The 20,800-nt window shown below is 40.6% G+C and overlaps 1 protein-coding gene across 1 annotated transcript in view; it reads left to right on the forward strand.

Annotated features, from left to right (window-relative positions):
- The first annotated feature begins 545 nt into the window (after window positions 1–545).
- vtg3 (vitellogenin 3, phosvitinless) overlaps window positions 546–20,800 on the forward strand; it is a 36,313-nt gene continuing 16,058 nt past the window's right edge. The window contains exons 1-18 of the mRNA XM_034179161.1: window positions 546–585; window positions 1,134–1,154; window positions 1,284–1,435; window positions 2,184–2,435; window positions 2,518–2,679; window positions 6,795–6,943; window positions 7,030–7,180; window positions 12,549–12,706; window positions 12,985–13,150; window positions 13,261–13,401; window positions 18,733–18,951; window positions 19,273–19,490; window positions 19,586–19,683; window positions 19,767–19,891; window positions 19,983–20,063; window positions 20,194–20,313; window positions 20,409–20,598; window positions 20,703–20,787. Coding sequence (XP_034035052.1) covers window positions 546–585; window positions 1,134–1,154; window positions 1,284–1,435; window positions 2,184–2,435; window positions 2,518–2,679; window positions 6,795–6,943; window positions 7,030–7,180; window positions 12,549–12,706; window positions 12,985–13,150; window positions 13,261–13,401; window positions 18,733–18,951; window positions 19,273–19,490; window positions 19,586–19,683; window positions 19,767–19,891; window positions 19,983–20,063; window positions 20,194–20,313; window positions 20,409–20,598; window positions 20,703–20,787 — 2,528 coding nt within the window. The remainder of the gene's footprint in view (window positions 586–1,133; window positions 1,155–1,283; window positions 1,436–2,183; window positions 2,436–2,517; window positions 2,680–6,794; window positions 6,944–7,029; window positions 7,181–12,548; window positions 12,707–12,984; window positions 13,151–13,260; window positions 13,402–18,732; window positions 18,952–19,272; window positions 19,491–19,585; window positions 19,684–19,766; window positions 19,892–19,982; window positions 20,064–20,193; window positions 20,314–20,408; window positions 20,599–20,702; window positions 20,788–20,800) is intronic.

The following is a 20,800-nucleotide window of genomic DNA, read 5'->3' on the forward strand; positions in this document are numbered from 1 at the left end:
ACACTGGTTGTTCTGTGATGCCCCCCCCCCACACACACACACACACCACACTTTTCACGCTGATAAATGTGTATGTGTATGCTTCTAACAAAGTTTTTAGATAGAATATATGAGTTCCCCCAGTTTTGTTAAGCAATTAAATGTGCGATTTTTACGTTGTTTTTAAAATAAATCATGTTGTTGCATCCATATTTATTTAAGGAATATTAAATAACTGCATTTAAAATACATTATGACTGATTATCAAAGAATAAATACAGCACTACTATTTCCAGCAACATAACATTTTTACATTGTCCAAATACTATTGCTATAATATATTATTAATTATAAAAGCTGATTTTTTACATCTGTCTTCACCATTTATTTATTTAAACTTATCTTTGGCATTCATCCATGTCACTCATGTCAGTGTCACCGGTTTGTCCCTTGTTGCTATGATCACACTGTGTGGTTCCTTTTTAAACCAAACCCCCAGCCTGCCCACAAACTTTGAGTATATAAAGTAGTGATTTGAAAAATTACGTCTGCACCTGACTATCAAGATGTGGGGTCTCCTGTTCTGTTGCCTTGTGGCCTTGGCCAGTAAGTTTTTGTTTTGTTTTTTCCCATTTTCCTTCTTTCTTAATTACAGCTTAAATGCCTCAAAGTGTGTGGCTGAGTCACTAAATTCAATAAGCTTTAAACAAAAAAATAAATAAATAAAACTGTTTCTAAAATATTGTTGTATTCAAAAATAAAGAAAACTGTGAAAGTTAAGAAGTTTGGAACTTTTGGGGAAGTGATGGTTGAAGCAGTGGGCTCGGTTCAAATGCCTGTCAAACTTGAAAATCACTCAGAGCCCTTGGGCAAGGTCCTTAGTCCCCAGGTCGCTCCCGGTCTGTAGTGAGTGCCTTGTATGGCAGCACCATGACAATGGTGTGTGAATGGGTGAATGTGAGGCATCAGTGTAAAGTGTTTTGTCCATAAAAAAACTGCTCTCTAAATGCAGTATATTTATTAATCCATTTATTATTTTTCAAAGTATCATATTCGCCTGCTCTGCTAACTTGTAGTAATGTATGTGTTCATGCATTTACAGATGGTCTAAATGTTCTAATATTAACTATTTGTTTATGTTCTCACAATTTTAGCATGCCAAAGTCTCTCCTATGGTGAGTTTTTATTTGTTTTACACAAATAAACACATGAAATATTCTCTTACAAATGCTTTGTTTTTAAATATAAAGAAAAAATACAATAACTTAAAATACCTAATATTTAATCTTGGAATCTTATTGCAGAGCCAAGCCTAAATATAAAGAAAACCTATGAGTACAAGTATGATGGGCAGGTGAATTTTGGACTTGGCTTGCCAAATCTGGCTGAATCTGGTGTTAAGATGCAGTGCAAAGTCAAGATTATCAGCATGTCTGAACAATCATTCCTTCTTCAGGTAAATGACTAATCACACTTCCTTAACTTAATTATGAACACATTAATAATAAAGTAACAATACAAACACTTCGTTAGAAGGCCTGATGATGATTTTTTTTAATACTGGAGTAAAGCAACAGTTATATTAATTGATAATGTGGCATATGTAATTTATTAATTGTTGAAATACTATAAGTCTATTAACTAGTAATCTGATGAAATGTTTTGTACACTTTGCTGACAATTATTTATTTTTAGATATATTTATCAATGGAAATTGTTAAGATTTTTCATGTAATTTTATACAAGAAAAAAATTCTAAAATTAAAAAAACAAATAATTAAATAGGTATTTAATTAATGTTAGGACCATTAAAAGTGCCTATTTTATTGGAAGACTATCAAGTGCCTGGTTCATGCACTTTATCTAGACATTTTATCTATCATGTAAAACACAATGGCAAATGTTTTATATTTGTGAGACAATCACTCTCCGCCGGAATAAGGTTAAGATGTGAGTAGGTTTGACTCGAAGATTGTTGAAGTTTTTTATTTAAATATTCAAATCATAGTGGACTATGTCTAAACAACCTGATAAAATAACTGACACCAGCATATGTTCACTCTTGTTTTGAAGACAGCGCCCCTATCTTGGTGCATTTTCTGAACACTATAATGACAATATTTTCAAATACTTTCTTTTTAATTATTGTGTTGAATAAACACATAATGTGATGCAAATACTAATTTTGTTTTTCTGGTTGAAAGATTATAGATCTGGCTATCAAGGAGTTTAACGGTGTACCAGGGAAGAGTGATTTCAATCCCTCACCAAAGCTGACCGAACGTATCGCTGCCGAGTTGGCCAAACCCATTGTGTTTAACTACACCAATGGGCACATTGATGAAATCCATGCTTCTGCTGACATTTCACCTACTGTGGTCAACATAGTCAGAGGGATACTGGGTTTGTTCCAAGTGACTGTCAAGACTAGCCAGACCATCTACCACCTGGAAGAGGTTCATCATCTCTGACCATCAGAACCTACAACAGACTGTTATTGGTTACAAATAACATAACAGTAAATGGTCTTTTCTGTAGGTTGGAGTTCATGGTATGTGTCAGAGTTACTATGCCAATGAGGAAAATAACTCAACAAAGGAACTGAAGTTGACTCGGGTTGTTGATGTGAATGACTGTAAGCAAATATCAGCTGTGTACAAAGGAATGGCTGCTGCTCTTCTCAGCCCTGTATCCAGACAGGTCAGTTTATCTCAACATACAAAATCAAACATTTAAACACCTTTGCACTTTCACTATTGTTTAACACAAAACTCTAATAGATTATGGATAAATGGACGTGTACAGATCCAATATCACCAAAAAATGGTATACTAATAATGAATGTTTATGAGTTCAATGGTACAGGTCAAGAATACATCTTGCAGATGCACTAGGACACATCATCAGTGATGTAACCTGGGGTCACTGGGTGTTTTGGGTCTTACAACATCAGACACACTCGCCCAGGCGACCCGACTGGGGTTGATCAGACTCCGGCCTGTGTCCCAGCAGCGTTTACCCACAGATCTGCCTCTTGCTCCATAGCCACCTTGTGGCTTTCTCTGCGGCATCAGTAGCAGACCTAACTGTCTTCCTCTTTGCCTCACCAGAGCGGTCCATCAATGTGAGAACTTTGCAGGGAGACCACCCTACAAATCCTCGGCAACCCACCTCCAAAGGTTCGCAGCACATCTTCCAACCTTGCCTCCTGCTTTTGTCCACGAGCTCCTGGTACTTGGCATGCTACATCTCATTGGCTTCTTCCATACAGCCTTCCCAGGGCACTGTGAGCTCCAGAATGGTCAGCTGCTTGGTTGAGTCTGACACAATGATCATATCCAGTCGGAGCCGTGTGGATGTTATCCTGGCTGGGAACTTCAGCTGTTTGCCCAAATCCACTTCAAGTTGCCAGTCAGTGGCAGAGGTGAGGAGGCCAGACTTCGTGCATGGTTGACTGTTGGGCTTCTCCCCCCGGCTCTATGGAACCTGATAGTCTTCGGCTTGTGGTGTCCCTTCATGGGGTTGATGGCTGTAGCTATGCTGTCAGCAACTGCCCTAAGCACCTGGTTGTGGTGCCAGTGATAGCACCCATCTGCAAGGGCCTTTGGGCAGCTGCTGAGGATGTGTTCCAGGGTTCCCCGGCCCAGACACTGGGGGCAGGCTGGTGATTCTGACTTGCCCCAGACATGGAGGTTAGCTGGGCTTAGTAGGACATCATAAACAGCCTAGACTAAAAACCTGATGCACCGGAAGTCTGCTTTCCAGATGTTGGACCAGGTGATCTTTCATTGCAGGACATTCTCCCATTTAGTCCAAGCTCCTTGTTGCCCTATTCCCACCATCCTGCTAGCTCGTTCTTCCTCCACGTCTGCCCGCACTTCCTCCTGAACAAGGCGCTGTTGCTCTTTACCCTTGGGCTTGTCCACCCTGGTTACTGGGAAGTAGCCAATCCCTGCAAGCCCTATGGCTATGGACCCCACCAGTGTCTTCTGTCTCAAATGTGACTCTGCCACCTCCAAAGCTTTATCTCCCCTTCATTTCCTACCTGTACACACCTGGATGCCAGCCGCTGCCACCTTTGAATCCCTGGATTCCCTATGCTGCCAGACTTCCCGTGCTCTGGACACCATGTACAAATATTTCATGAGGTGAAAGCTGAATTAAATATTTATTCCACTGAAAGAATGTAAAAGCATTCATTATTTGTTTTATATAATGGCTAAAATAGATCTTTGTCATTTGATATTATATTAATTTATAAACAACAGAAAAGGGTGCCTTTGGGTGGCAGTGAAAGTTGAGGCCCTCAATGGACCAGACCTGGGCAGCAGGGGCTAGCTCTGGGGGTGTGGAATGTCACCTCGCTGTGGGGGAGGGAGCCGGAGATTGAGCAGGAGGTGGAGCAATACCAGTTAGATCTGGTGGGCCTCGCCTCCCTGCACAGCCTCGGCTCTGGAACCACTCTCCTTGATAAGGGTTGGACCTTATTCTTCTCTGAAGTTGCCCAGGGGGTGAGGCGCCAGGTGGTGTGAGGATAGTCACAAGTCCACAGCTGAGCGCCGCTATGTTGGAGTTTACTCTAGTAGATGAGAGGGTCGCCTCTCTGCATCTTCAGGTGGTGGGGGGAAAACTTTGACTGTTATTTGTGCCTACACACCAAACAGCATTTTGGAGTATTCGGCCTTCTTGGAGTCCCTGAATGGAGTCCTGTATGGGGCTCCGGTGGGGGACTCCATTGTTCTGCTGGGGGACTTCAACGCACACGTGGGCAATGACAGAGACACTTGGAGAGATGTGATTGGGAGGATCAGCCTCCCTGATCTAAACCCGAATGGTCGTTTGTTATTGGAGTTCTGTGCTAGTCACGGACTGTCCATAATGAACACCATGTTTGAACATAAGAATGCTCATAAGTGTACATGGTACCAGAGCACGCTAGGCCTAAGGTCGATGATGATTTTGTGATCGTATCATCTGATTTGAGGCCGCATGTTCTGGACACTCGGGTGAAGAGAGGGGCAGAGCTGTCAACTGATCACCATCTGGTGGTGAGTTGGATCAGAGGGTGGGGGAGGACTTTGGACAGACCTGGTAAGCCCAAACGGATAGTGTGGGTGAACTGGGAATGTCTGGAGGAACCCACTGTCCAACAGATCTTCAACTCACACCTCCGGGAGAGCTTCTCTAGCATCCCTGTGAAGGTTGGGGACATTGAACCAGAATGGGCAATGTTCAAAGCTTCCATTGCTGACGCTGCAATGGGGAGCTGTGGCCTGAAGCTCTTAGATGCCTCAAGGGACGGCAACCCTCAAACACCATGGTGGACACCAGGCTGGTGTCTCCCTTAGAGATAGGGTGAGAAGTTCAGTCATCCATGGGGAGCTCGGAGTAGAGTTGCTGCTCCTTCACGTTGAAAGGAGCCAGCTGAGGTGGTTCGGGCATCTGGTAAGGATGCCTCCTGGGCACCTCCCAAGGGAGGTGTTCCAGGCACGTCCATCTGGGAGGAAACCCTGGGGAAGACCCAGGATTAGGTGGAGAGATTATATGTCCACGCTGGCATGGGAACGCCTCAGGATCCCCCAGTCAGAGATGGTCAATGTGGCATGGGAAAGGAAAGTCTGGGGTCTAGAGCTAGAGCTGTTGACCCCGCGCCCCGAACCCGGAAAAGCGATTGAAGATGAGATGAGATGAGATGAGAAAAGGGGCTTACATTTTGGTGCGCCACTGCACTGACTTTGTGTACCTCCATAAAAACTTTGTGTACTTCCTCACTCCAGCGAAACACGTCAGAAATTTGTCCAGCTTTGGTGCATCACTGCTGCTCTGACATCAACAATCCAACATGAACTTTAAATAGAAGTCCAAAAATAATTCTGACAATATAGTCTGCGATGCCGTGCACCGACTTTGTGTACTTCAAAAAAGAGAGAAAAAAAAACAGACTGTGTACTTCCTCAGTGCAGTGAAAAAAAAATCACATCAGAAATTAGCCCAGCTTTTCATTCTATCTTCCTCCTACCAGCTCTTTATACCTCCAGATGGCTTACAGCGCAGTGGATTTGTTTTGTGTGTATGTGTGTGCACGTGTGTTCAAAGAATTAGCACCATCAATGAGCTCCTTCAAGTTGTCATCCGTCAGCAAAACAAACTCCGCATGTTTAGCTAAACACTGCCCCCACTAGTGGGTGGGGTTCGCAGTGTGCAGGTACCAAATGTGTGGAACCAAATTTGCACCCTAAATGGAACCAAATTTGCATGCTAATTTGATGTGTATACTTCCATTTATCCAATATCCATTAGAGTTTCATATTACAATTTGATTTAGATCATTCAGAGATTTTTCATTAAAGACAATAAAGAGTATACTTTAAAACAACTTTAAAGCAAATCCTGTCTCAAAATTTGACAGAAGTATGCAATAGCCTAAGGGCTTGGAGACCATCTTTATCTTCTGTTGATGCATCTCAGTCTATAAAAAAGCCCATCTGCATTTTTAAATACTGTATTACAAAATGGTCACGGGAAGAGGATTTGGGCTCGGGGTGCTGTAGTAAGGCATCCCGCTAAGCTGACGACAACATATCCAAAAACGTTACACACAAAATTTACTATATTTCATTTCAACCCCTACTGTGTGCAAGGACATCAAGCACACACTGAAACACGCGCGCTATCCGCATCACAAAATTATTAGATGCTAGAAAAAAGCAAGCAAGTGTTGCTGTAGCACCTCCAGCACCCCCACTTCCCAAGGCTATGTACTCGTGCTTTGTACTACTATATTCAGTTGAGTTTTTCTTTTTCGTGCTGTCTAGAGAGGAGACTCAATTTCTACAGATGTCAAATATGTTTACACAATCAAACCAACAAATGAAGGTGGTGTGATCACTAAAGTTCGTGCCCGGGAGCAACAACATGTCTCACCCTTCAATGTGAAAGGTGGAACTTTCAGGATGCATACAGTGTAAGTCAAACACACGTCTTCCTCTGACAACGCCTGTTTATCCACAATGTGCAATTGTTGTACAAAATAAAAATGGTATCTTCCAGGATACAGATGGAGCTGCTCAGTGAGCTTGACACACATGGCGCCCACACCATTGGTCCAGTGAAAAGCAAAGGCAACATTACATATACGTTTGGAACCGAGGAGCCAAATATACCCATTCTACTGCAGGAACAACAGGAACCAGTATCAAAGGTAACTAAGAAGGCTCTGAGAGAGTGCACACCTCTACCACAGTCCAGTAGTCCAAAGATGAGATCTCTGTTCAGTTTTTAAGAAGGTTATTCTGTTGATGCTTTCTCTAACATTTCTTCTGATTGATGAACTTTGATTTTAATGTTTGTTCATTATCATCCATCTTTGATGCTGTTCCGTACACTTTAATCCTGTCCTTTGATTGTGACACACAGAGCTTTGATCCTCATCTTTGTACCTGATACCTCAGCTTTAATACTGGTTGCTGATCTTTGATCCTTGCCAAAGAGATTATATTTGTCACCATTTGTCTCTCTGTCTGTCTTGTGCTGATCCTGTCAAGATCAAGGAAATCAGGACCAAGGGGACTATCCAGACCTTTAATTATTATTGCTGAACTTAGATCCTATGGTATTATCTACAAGATCCACAAGTTCCACAAGATCAGTCAAATCAGAATCATAATATATAATAATAATAATAATAATACACCTAAATTCTGGGTCTTTTAGTGAAGCTTAGGGCAATCATCTTAGTATTTCCTGTATTTCTTGTTGTCTAATGCTGACTAATTATATTGTATTTCTTGTCTTTCTGATGGCTGATTCTGTTTCTCTCTCTCTCTCTCTCTCTCTCTCTCTCTCTCTCTCTCTCTCTCTCTCTCTCTCTCTCTCTCTCTCTCTCTCTCTCTCTCTCTCTCTCTTTAAGGTGCAGCTCCATCCAGAGATGAGTGTGGTATTTGTGCTGGAGACCCTCCTGTCCTGTGCACCAACAGCATTTCCTGTATATTTGTTTTGTGAATTGTTCTGTAATTTATGTCTGTAGCATGGCCCAAGCAGATAGTCATCCCTTTCAGTCTGGTCTGCTTGATGTTTCTTCCTCAGAGGGAGTTTCTCCTTACCACTGCTGCTCTGGGGGTTAGTAAGGTTAGACCTTACTTGTGTGAAGCGCTTTGGGGCAACTCTGTTGTGATTTGTGCTATATACATGAAAATAAATTGAAAACTGAAACTGAAATAATATATACATGCAGTGAAGGAATCAGGATCAAAGAATAGTGTCATTACCCATTCTTAAATGAAGCCTTCTCTCTCAATCAAGAGAGAGAGAGAGAGAGAGAGAGAGAGAGAAAGTTACTATTATGGATTCATCTCAAGCAACCAATTACTGTACTAAGTTGCAGTTACTTTAGTTCCATTTCATTAGTTTTAACTTACTCAGTTTCAGGTAACTATTTATATTTATGTACTCTCACATTAAACCAGTTACAGTTTACACAAATAGCAATACCCAAGCCCATACTCTGCAAATGTTCTTTTACTCAGCTATATTTACCAGCAATCACATAACTGACAGCCAGACAGGATCAGATCAGGAACAAAGGAATGAGGATCAACAATCAAAGCTCAGTGATCAAGGCAGGATTCACCTCTTGATAAAGATCAAAGTAGGCAGAATAAAAGATCAAAAGTAGGATCAGCATCAAAGGCAAATAATTAAAGATCAAAGGCAAGATCTGCACATGGTCCAGATACACACCAAAATTTAATTAGGTCTGACTCTCCACCAAATCTTACAAAAATCAACATCTTTTTGAGATATACATTGCTGATTAACTAACTACGTAGTTAGAATAGAATAGTCTTTATTGTTATTATACAGTGGGGAGTGGTATAACGGAATTGGGGGTGCTCCCGCAGAGCTACTGTACATCACAAACAAAAGACAAGACATTTTATATGCTACAAAACATTGTTTAAATATGAAATATGTACTGCATACTGATACTGTATGGAGTAGTGCAAAGAAATATACACACACATAAAAGTGTGTGTGTGTAGTTGGGGCCCGTGAGACTGTGGGCGGCTGGTCAGAAAGTTTTTAATCCACTTAAAGGTGGGGAGGGAGACCTGTAATTTCATCAGTTTGGTGATGAGAATGGTATGATGGTGTTAAATGCTGAACTGCAGTCCACGAAGAGCATCCTCACATAGCTCTTCTTGTTCTCCAGGTGGCTCAGAGCTGTGTGGGGAGTGAGGATGATGGTGTCCTTCATAGATGTGCTGGGAGACTGAACGCTCCAGGCACTTCATGATTACAGACATCAGGACGATGGTTCTGTAATCATTCAGACTGTCTATGGCAGTCTTTTGGGGGGATGGGGATGATGGTGGAGACCTTCGGACATGTGGGAATGGTGGCATGTTGTGTCAGGGAGAAGTTGAAGAGTTTGATGAGGATCCCTGCCAGTTGGTCTGCACATGCTATAATCACCGGCCGAGGGTATCTTCAGTGCCAGCAGCTTTCCTGGAGTTCACTGCTCTTGTGTTTTTCCTTACCTCCTGCTCCTACAACCCCTGGCAAAAATTATGGAATCACCGGCCTCGGAGGATGTTCATTCAGTTGTTTAATTTTGTAGAAAAAAAGCAGATCACAGACATGACACAAAACTAAAGTCATTTCAAATGGCAACTTTCTGGCTTTAAGAAACACTATAAGAAATCAAGAAAAAAAGATTGTGGCAGTCAGTAACGGTTACTTTTTTAGACCAAGCAGAGGAAAAAAATATGGAATCACTCAATTCTGAGGAAAAAATTATGGAATCACCCTGTAAATTTTCATCCCAAAAACTAACACCTGCATCAAATCAGATCTGCTCGTTAGTCTGCATCTAAAAAGGAGTGATCACACCTTGGAGAGCTGTTGCACCAAGTGGACTGACATGAATCATGGCTTCAACACGAGAGATGTCAATTGAAACAAAGGAGAGGATTATCAAACTCTTAAAAGAGGGTAAATCATCAGGCAATGTTGCAAAAGATGTTGGTTGTTCACAGTCAGCTGTGTCTAAGCTCTGGACCAAATACAAACAACATGGGAAGGTTGTTAAAGGCAAACATACTGGTAGACCAAGGAAGACATCAAAGCGTCAAGACAGAAAACTTAAAGCAGTATGTCTCAAAAATCGAAAAATGCACAACAAAACAAATGAAGAATGAATGGGAGGAAACTGGAGTCAACGTCTGTGACCGAACTGTAAGAAACCGCCTAAAGGAAATGGGATTTACATACAGAAAAGCTAAACAAAAGCCATCATTAACACAAACAGAAAAAAAAACAAGGTTACATTGGGCTAAGGAAAAGCAATCGTGGACTGTGAATGACTGGATGAAAGTCATATTCAGTGATGAATCTCGAATCTGCATTGGGCAAGGTGATGATGCTGGAACTTTGTTTGGTGCCGTTCCAATGAGATTTATAAAGATGACTGCCTGAAGAGAACATGTAAATTTCCACAGTCATTGATGATATGGGGCTGCATGTCAGGTAAAGGCACTGGGGAGATGTCTGTCATTACATCATCAATAAATGCACAAGTTTACGTTGATATTTTGGACAATTGAAAGGATGTTTGGGGATGATTAAATCATTTTTCAAGATGATAATGCATCTTGCCATAGAGCAAAAACTGTGAAAACATTCCTTGCAAAAAGACACATAGGGTCAATGTCATGGCATAGGGTCAATGTCAACGAGCAGATCTGATTTGATGCAGGTGTTAGTTTGGGGGATGAAAATTTACAGGGTGATTCCATAATTTTTTCCTCAGAATTGAGTGATTCCATATTTTTTTCCTCTGCTTGGACTAAAAAAGTAACCGTTACTGACTGTCACAATCTTTTTTTCTTGATTTCTTATAGTGTTTCTTAAAGCCAGAAAGTTGCCATTTGAAATGACTTTAGTTTTGTGTCATGTCTGTGATCTGCTTTTTTTCTACAAAATTAAACAACTGAATGAACATCATCCGAGGCCAGTGATTCCATAATTTTTGCCAGGGGTTGTAGAAAGAGAGGTGAGGTGCTGGAAGCAGGGGGAGGCAGGGACTGCAGGTGTGTGATGGCGGTCTCAAACCGAGCACAGAAGCTGTTTAGCTTTGTGGGTTATTGTCTGTCAGGTATCCCTCTGTTTTCTTTTTGTAGGAGTCTTTAGTCTGTTTGATGACCCTCCTCAGATCAGCTCTGGCGGTGCTGTAGAGAGCTCTGTCTCCCATCCTGAAAGCCGAGTTACGAGCGCTGATCAGGGTCTGGACTTCCTTTGTCATCCAGGCTGTTTTCAGTGATGTTTTCTACACAGCACCTGATAGAAGAGAACAGACTCGGCATGTGTATCCAGGTTGTGATCTTCAAAAATGCTCCACTCTGTGCAGGCAAAGCAGTCCTGCAGCTGGGCAAGGGCATTTTCAGGCAAAGCGTTGATGGTCTGGGTGGATGGTTTTGTTTGCCTCCTGATGGGAGTGTAAGCTATGAAAAGGAGCAGAGAAAGGTGGTCTGGGGAGGGGAGGTCATTCTGTAGGCATGCTTTATGTTACAATAAACATGATCATGTGTGTTTTCTCCCCTCATTGCACACTTCATGTGCTGGTGGAGTTTGTGGAGAACTGTCTTGATGCATGCTCTATTAAAGAGTCCTGGCAATGATGTGCACGCCATCCGGATGAGCCCTCTGCTGATCTGAAGCAGGCCGAGTGCTGTGCTAACATTAGCATTGGGAGGCATGTAAACAGCAGTCACAATGGCTACCGTTACATCCTGTGGCAGGTAGAAGGATCACAACTTGACAAACATGGCCTCTAGGTCCAATAAGCAGTGGGCATCTATTACTTGGCTGTCCAAGCACCCGTCTTAAAACACGTAAACACAGAGACCCCCTCACATGGTCTTAATGGAGGCTCGTTCCAGTCGTAGCATTGAATGGTGCGACCTGCTATCTCCACTGTGGATCCAGGATTTGCTAACAATCAGGAGACAGCACTCACAGTTGATGCAGTTGTGGGCAATCTGTGACTACAGCTCATCCATCTTGTTTGCAAGAGATCTGGAGTTAGTGGGGAACATAGTTGGTTGCGGAGGTCTGTGCGGTTGGTTCCTTAGCTGGGCTCACTGGCCTGCCAGGCATCTGCATTTCTGCTTCCTCTCCCTGCGCTACCTCCGGCGCCTGCTAGGCCTGATAACAAACCACAGGCTACCCGGCAGTCTCGCTATCTCCGCTGGCATGTTGTGGGTCCATGAAAAAACTAATGAACTGACATAAACAAACTGCACCGGGAGGAAACAATAATATACAGTGTAACATAAGATCATATTTTTATATTTGGTAGCTTAATTAAAATGGAAAATATCAGCAATGTAATGACTGGGAATAAATAAATTCTCAAATATTTAAACATATCCATGAAGAAAATATCTCATTGTAGACAATTCATTTGAATTATTAGAATTGAGTTTATCTGCTTCATTTGTAAACATTTGTACATTACATTAATGCATCAAAGCCTGTTTCCAAAAGCTGTCATCTGTTCCTCTCCACAGGCTGAGGAGATGCTCAAGCGTTTGGCTCAAGCAAATGCTTACCAGATTGACAGCGTCTCAACTGAGGACACAATAAAGCTGTATCAGCTTCTGCGAAGGATCTCTTTTGAAGGCTTAGAGGGACTGTGGAAGAAGATCATAAACAATGAAGAAGAGAGGTGGGGGTCTGGTTACAATTCTTAGGGAATAAAGAACCTGCTCCATTTAGCTCAATTAAGAAAGTCAATTATGAACATGTCTTTCGATTTCAAGTGCATAATACTGTATATGAAGTGATTCATTTCTGGTTACATTCTGAAACATCTGGAAATAACACAGTGCTTTTAAGGATGATGCCCTTATCTATCACACATTACATTTTCTCTTTTGATTAATTTCAGCAAAATTAAAGTAATAAGATGCCACAATGTCTTATGTCATCTCATTCCCTTATTAGACGCTGGTTTTTGGACACAGTTTCTGAAGTCAACGATGAGAGAATCCTTCAGTTCTTGGAAACACGATTCCATGCCAGTGATATAACCATTTCAGAAGCTCTGCAAACCCTTCTGCTGTCATTTAACCATCTGCAAGCTACTTCAAAACTTGTTGACAGGGCTAAAGTAAGCAAAAGTCATGAAAGAGACATTCATAGAAAAGATCAAATGTAAGCTATTACAAAATCTTTATTATTAACCATCTTCACTGTTTTTTTTTTTTGTTTTTTTTGCAGAAGTTTCTGGAACTTCCCTTTAGCAAATCCTGTAAGTATCTTTGGCGTACAGTGGTCCTTTCTTATGGCTCACTGGTCTATAAGTACTGCTCTCAGTATTACCCTGACCTGAGCAGGCCGTGTCCAGTAACTGCAGTTCAGGTAATTGAATGCACAAATACAGCAAACACTCTTATTAAATATTCCACAGAGTACACTGTTATATGTTTTATAGAATACACAGGATGTTTTGGCTTGTAAGTTATATGTTACACATTGTTAAAAGTTATAGGAGCCATGTGATATGTGAAGCATGTCCTGACCATCTAACCGTACGTGATCTATTAAAGATTCCTCATAATTCCTTTTGACTGATGCTCCAGACAGTTCGGTAATAGGTTTAACATATAGATAAAAAAAAAACTTTCTCTGTTGCATGCCATCTATGTAAATTGGTGATACTTAACTAGTATAGACAGCACAAATCTACATTATAATAGCCAAGTGACCTCTGTGTGTATGGGTGCATCTGTATGGCTTCAATCACGCAGAAAGCAGGGAGAGCTGACATTTGCCGTTTGGTATGGTTATATATTTTGGGTCATGGATGAACATTGCAAAAACAGATAGTTGATAGGAATAATATTTTTGGAGAAATTATCCATTTTAGCTAACCAGTAAACAATGGACACTGTGCTGCAATGCACCATGGGAGTTCAGGGTTTTGGTGTTTTAAATGTTGTTATTGTGGTTCATGTTAGTTCAACAGGGTTGTTAGTGTTATTGATTTATTGTGATTTTGTAGGTCAATTGGTTTAGTGAGTTTAGTTATGTGTCATGTTGTCGTTACCATGAGTGAAAAGAGTATTACTTTTTATGTCTTACGCAACCATCTCTGTTTGTGTGTGTGTGAAAATTAAAAGCACCTGCTTGCAGCAGAATGCAGAAGAAAACAAAAAGCTCTGTCTGCGTGTGATCGGGCACAGCTGACATTTGCCATTTGGTATGTTTATGTACTTTGGGTACAGGATGAACAGCGCAAAAATGTAACATTGATAGGACTAATATTTTTGGAGAAACTACGGATATTACTTGTACATAGTGGACTAAAGGGCCTTCCACACTGGAAGCATCAGAGGCCTCACAAATCGGTCTAAAAAGCCTAATTTTCAATGAGGCGCATTGCTTTTTAGAGGTGTCAGAAGGGTTGCGTCAAAAGCCGAGCTAAAGGGATGCTTCTGACGGGAGGATGTATTGCCGCTTGTCGAGAGGCTGACGTGGTCAAAGTTCAACCCAATCCAACTTTCGCCACTCTGCGCTGTGACGTAGCTTCACGCTGTCCAATAAGAATGACGCGTCGGGCCAAAACACAGAAGACTAGTGGCAGAAACCACTGATCTCTACAAAACAAAAATGTGTCACAGGACTGCTCATTTATAGAGCAGTTTTCTGAAGAAAAATCCTTGCAAATGTTTTTTTTTTTACCTCAAAATTTTTGATTACTGTTTAAAAAAGTTTAGAACACTTGTAAATAAAAGAGCTAAATAAATAAAAGGTTCTTTAGAAACCTTTCTTCATCTGTAAATTAAAACCACCTGTAACCTTGGATATTTATTTTTCGACAAATAAAATAACATGGAAATTTTTTTAAAGTCTGGTAGATTATTCATAGCGCATTTCAACCAGAAAAACAGACACTGTAAATAAATACAAATGTTTATTATAAATGCAACAGGAGATAATTTAAGAATGACTGTAGTGTGATTGGAAAGTAGGATTTCTGTGACATTAACATGATTTTTTTTTTTAAACTGAGTCATTTCAACTTGTCATTACATAAAAATTTGTGATTGCCTTTAATGTTGTGATCAGGACAGAGCCATTTCTAAAATATAAATTTGACTAGTGACTGAAAAGCAGAGATGTTTTCTTCCAACTGGACTTCATGGTGTTCAGCTCATCAATGGAAGTTTTGAAGTGCATCTGTACTTAGGTTGTCTGCACAGCAAATGTTCCTGATTGGGACAAATAAAAACATTTCTTAAAATATAAAGAAACATTGCAGTATATATTATATATATATAATAAAAAAAATTCAATTAAATTTTCAATTTATTTTCCTTTATATAGCGCCAAATCACAACAAAGTTGCCTCAAGGCGCTTCACACAGGTGAAAAACTGAACCATTTACAAATTAAAGTGTTCACTCAGATCAACTGTGGTAAAAGGCTAAGGGCCCTGTCCCACTGGTGAAAGGATTAATTGCGCATGAATTGAGTATACAAATTGCGGGCGTTCATTGCCGTCCGCAACAAAAATGGCCAAAAATGACAAGTGTCCCAGTATGAATTACGGATATATTAATAATATATAGCGAATATATGACGAACAATCACGGTTATATAACGTATGTAGTGAGGACACTGATCTGACACATTGAGATTATCACAGCAGTATTACGGGTGTAATATGAATGCATCGCGCATGTGTTGCACATGCACGGCATCTGCATTGCAGTCATAAAAGAAGCGCACTCGCTCCTTTCGGCATCACTATTCACACCAACAATACAGCCTCTGGAGCATTTGCTGGACTTGGACAAGTTGATCACAGAGTTTGTTCATGTTGTCATGTGAGGGTTAACTGTTCAAGAGTTTGGGGAGCGGGAGGGGGGAAGCCGCTCGGGGTGTGAGATGGTGTTTTTTATTTGTTTTTTTTTTGCGAGTGTCACAGAAAACAGACTTCAGCGTGAGCTGTGGCTAAACAAGCAACTCTTCCTTTTGTTGGTGTTAAATAAAAGTCCTGGATTGCAGCAGCTATTACGTCTTTGTGGATTTACACAGCCGGACTGGCACTGACTGGCAGGTATGTCGCTTTCTGCCACATATAGTACTTTGAGTTTACGTGACGTGTTTGTTATGCATTCACAGATTGTCCGCAAATCAGCTGCAAAGCAGATGTAATAAAAACGCTTTATTCATAGCCAATTTGTATGCATTCGCTACAGCTTATTTTAGTTTGTGATGTGGACATGATAGGCAAGCAATATATCTGTTTTACACACTGTCCCGGTCTGCTGCCAAGCCGCAAATCCCCGCCAGTTGCGAAAATCAGCGGTTAACGGCAGATATACAGCGCATAGAGCGAGTATGTATTGTGTATGAATTCAGTATGTATGGAGTATGTAAGGCAGATATTATCCGCATCCAGATTTTTGAGCTACTCAAAAATCCTGGCTGTGGACATGCGTGCCTCTGCGGATGATCACGGGCATGTTCGGATGACGGCCGACTCATACAGGCATGTTACACGGATATGGCGGATGTTTGGCGAATATGGGCCAATTTTGTGCGCAATCCATACGCAAATCCTCCTACACGCCAGTGGGACAGGGCCCTAAGCTAACGTTAGCCGATCATTAAACCTTCACAGCAGTGGAGTAAACGTCACGTTTTATTTTTATATTATTCTCACCTCGATAAAGCTGCAGAACTAAAACCATTCTGGGACTTCGCATATATCCAAAAAGTGGGAGATTTCAGACTGAGTGGGTCTGCTCCATCACCCCGGCTGCCTGCCTCATTCTGCCCGGGGATGATGCCTCAACCCCGGCTTCTCCTTGCGGGTTGGCCCGCTGTCGCGGTTCGATCAATATCCCACCAAGTTGTCAGTCCTCCCTCGGTTGGCGTCACTCCGAAAAGTAGCTGAAAAAACCTTCTCCCAGCAGGGTGATGGGAGAATCGTCCTACTGCTGTTTTAAAGCTTTTTTGTGGTTCTATATATGCAAATTCAAGATGGCGATCGCTTCGACTTTTTTCGGGTTATGAAAACAGCCAGAGTGTGACGTAGCCACAATCTCCGTCCCCCCTTGCCGCTTCCAAAGCGAAGCGTCTGATGTCACGACGCGTTGGGGGCATTGATGTGTCGGGCTGACGCTTCCAGTGTGAAAGACCCATAACATGCCATTCCAGCAGAGGGTGATAAATCATCTTTATATTAAAACCGTGAGTGTGTGATTTTATTTAGTAAATTCAAGGTAAGTACATAATATAATAAATATAGTATAGTATAGTATATAGAATATAGTAAATATGTAAAAAATACACGGATGACCCAAGAAAGTGAAAACATGGACCACATTTCCATTGTGGTCCTTTTAAAAATCAAATGATAATACTGAAGAATAAAATGTAACAATCATAACAATAATAATAATAATAATAATAATGATAATAATAACACTATGTATAGTGTGTATATGATAACAGGACTCTAAACAATTTATACATACATTAAGGCAGTAAATTAACATTAAGAATACACAATTAACAGGAAATAAAAGGGTTGAGTTCCTCATAAAAATTGTTGTAGCCTAAGGTTCTAAAAACATTCTGGACTCACATACCATTCCAAATCATACAAGCTTTGCTTAATTTATTACCACCCTTGAAAAATGACAGCTACCTATTTTACAAACACTACCCAATCTAGTAGTATAAACCTACTAACAACATGAAACACATAATTCCATTAATGACAGCATATAACACATTTAGTAAATAACATGACCGTAAATTATGCAATTAATGCATATCTTTGCAAAAAGATTTGTTTAGACCAAATCTTCTTTTTGTACAAAATAAATACATAAATAAATTTAATAAGACCACTTTTTTCACTTTTAGGACCACAGTAAGTGTGTCTCACTGTTAATATTTCCAAGGTGGTCTTTTTTTTTTTTGGCTCACCATACTCTAATATTACAATCAGTCACACCACATTTCTTGGCTGCTTGAAAGTTCTGTGATGTCCCCCCCCCCCCCCCCCCCGTATTTATCAACATGATCTTAAAGTTTGCATCATATATGTCTCCTCAGTTGCTGTGTAACGTAGCTATCCATCATGCAGCACTGTAAGCTAGCTGGGAGTGGGGGGATTAGTTTCTGTCCTGCATGGCATACTCATTTCACAGGTAGTTCATAAAAGTTACCTTGCATTCCATGAGAAATATACATCTCTTAAGTGTATAAGAACAAAGTCCAGGAACACTGCTTGCCTCATTTTTTTTTTTTTCTGTGTATGCTAAAGCAGTGGTGTCCAAAGTATCCCAGAAAGAGCCAAGAGGGTCCAGGTTTTCTTTGCAGCCACTGACTCCAGCAGGTGATTTCACTGATTAACATCACTTTGAGCAGACGGGAATACTTTGGACACCACTGCATTAAAGTATTATACCGTGAATGCAATATTGTGGGTTCAGTATCATAAGTACTGAAGAATAATGCCTTTTGGTGATATATGTTGATAAGCCAGTAATTTACCACAGGTTAACATAGTTGGCCCAACATACTGTTAGCATGGTGGGTGCACTGAGGTTGGGAGTCTTCGCCAGTTAACTACACTGTGGAGTCACAATTATGTATAATATAATAACATAACATGAATGGGTTTCAAAGTAAGCACTGATTGCATACTTGGTTCATTGTTTGTATTAGCCACTGTTGGACATGGCTGCAGCTGCTCTGAAAAATGGCCAAAATGAAGACATGCTCCTCAATCTGAAAGCCCTGGGGAATGCTGGACATCCAGGCAGCATTAAAACCATTATTCGCTTCATTCCTGGAGTGGCTGCCAACCCTGTGAATGTCAAACCACATTTGCAGAGCACCGCTGTGCAGGCACTGAGACTCATAGCTGCTAGAGACCCCCACGGCGTAAGAAAACAACAACCTGTTAATGCAGAATGATTAAAGCTATATTGGTTTGATGGGACAATCTGGTGTAATTGCATGCTCTGTATCCCATAATCAAACTACATGTAGCTGCATATAAGAGTGTGTTGAAATGAATAATACATTTATGCATGATTGCTTATTTTAACCTTTAAAATGTAGATGTGCCTACATTTTGATTATTCATGCTCAGATTTACAGCATACACTATCTGCATCTAAAAATGTTTATGTCTTTTTCTGAGCATTGAAACTTAAGAACCCCAGAAATCAGGATGGACAATAATAAAAACTGTGCTTTCAGGTCCAAGATGTCACCATGCAAGTGTTCTTAAAGAAGGACCTTGCTGCTGAGGTACGCATGCAGGCCATTTTGATCCTCTTTGAGACTAAACCACCCAAGGCCTTGGTGTCTACAGTTACTCAACTTCTATTGGAAGAAGAAAACCTTCACGTTTCTAGTTTTGCATACTCCTACATGAAAAATCTTGCCAGATCTAAGACTCCAGAGAATCACTATCTGTGAGTTCAGTAATGGTGTTAAGGTGTTTATTAATATTTATGTTTCTTGACATTACCCCACAATCAAACATTCTATTTTATGGTCTCTATGATAGATCAATCGCCTGCAGTGTAGCTGTGAAAGAGTTGAAGGACAGATTTGGTGACCTCAGCTTTAACTACAGCACAGCTTTGCACATGGACTGGTTTAATAGTACGGTCAAACACATCAGTGCACAGACGTTAAGGCAGTTTGCCAACGACTTCCTGCTATAATTAATTTCTCTTCCAATACAGATGACTTCCTAATGGGTAAGGCTATTGAATTCTTCATGCTAAGAAATGGAAAGAGTGCCATTCCTGTTGAGATCATGATGAAAGGAAAATATAATTTTATTGGCAGAATTCTGGAGCTAATGGAGGTACAGTGGAAATTGCTATATAATTTCCAAACCAATTGAAAGTAATGTGTTTTCTAACTTATAATAAATCTCATTCCCATGCATCCTCAAGTTGGGTATCAATAACAACAGACTTCCGGAACTGTTTCCTACTAATTGGAGTATGAATTATTCGCAAGCTATTTTGAGTGTGGTGAGTATATTAATAAGGAAGGTAAAAAAAAGTTGTAAATATACCATCCCAGAAGTGTCAGTGATTTATGGATCATATTATTTATTTATTTATTTATTTAGTGAAACTAATTCGGCCATGTCATTTACAGATTCAAAGATTGAACAGTATGGCTCAAGACAAGAGCTTCCTCACTGTTTATTCACGGGTATTTGGACAAGAGTGGTTCTTTGAAGATGTTAACAAAGAATTCATTAACATGGTCCTCAAGGTGAGATGATAATTTAGCTCCTTAAAAAAACCCTAAAGATACATGTTGTCTAAAATGTTTGTGACATGCCACTCTCCTGTCTTATCTTCATACAGGCAGTTGGACCTTCTGCAGGAAAAGAAAACATCTTGTGGAAAGCGATTGAGAAATTACAGAATAGATTGTCATGGCATCAAACCAAGCCATTTTTGATCTTTGAGGCTCGCTTCATCCAACCCACCATCCTTGGTCTACCAGTGGAGATCAGCAAGTACTACCAGTCAGTCAACGGGATAACTGTTAATGGTGGGAAGCTACACAGTCCCTCATATGGGCATCTGACAAAGAAGTACTGAGAAGCAGTAATTTCACTTGTGACACCATGAATATTTTTCCCTCGCTTTTTGCAGCAAAAGCTACCATTAATCCAAAACCAGAAAGTCTTGGAAATCTTCTGGATTCTGAATATGTACTGGAGACTGATGGATTCATTGGGTAACTACTATAT

Source organism: Thalassophryne amazonica, chromosome 10 (assembly GCF_902500255.1).
Source record: "Thalassophryne amazonica chromosome 10, fThaAma1.1, whole genome shotgun sequence".
NCBI classification, from domain to species: domain Eukaryota; kingdom Metazoa; phylum Chordata; class Actinopteri; order Batrachoidiformes; family Batrachoididae; genus Thalassophryne; species Thalassophryne amazonica.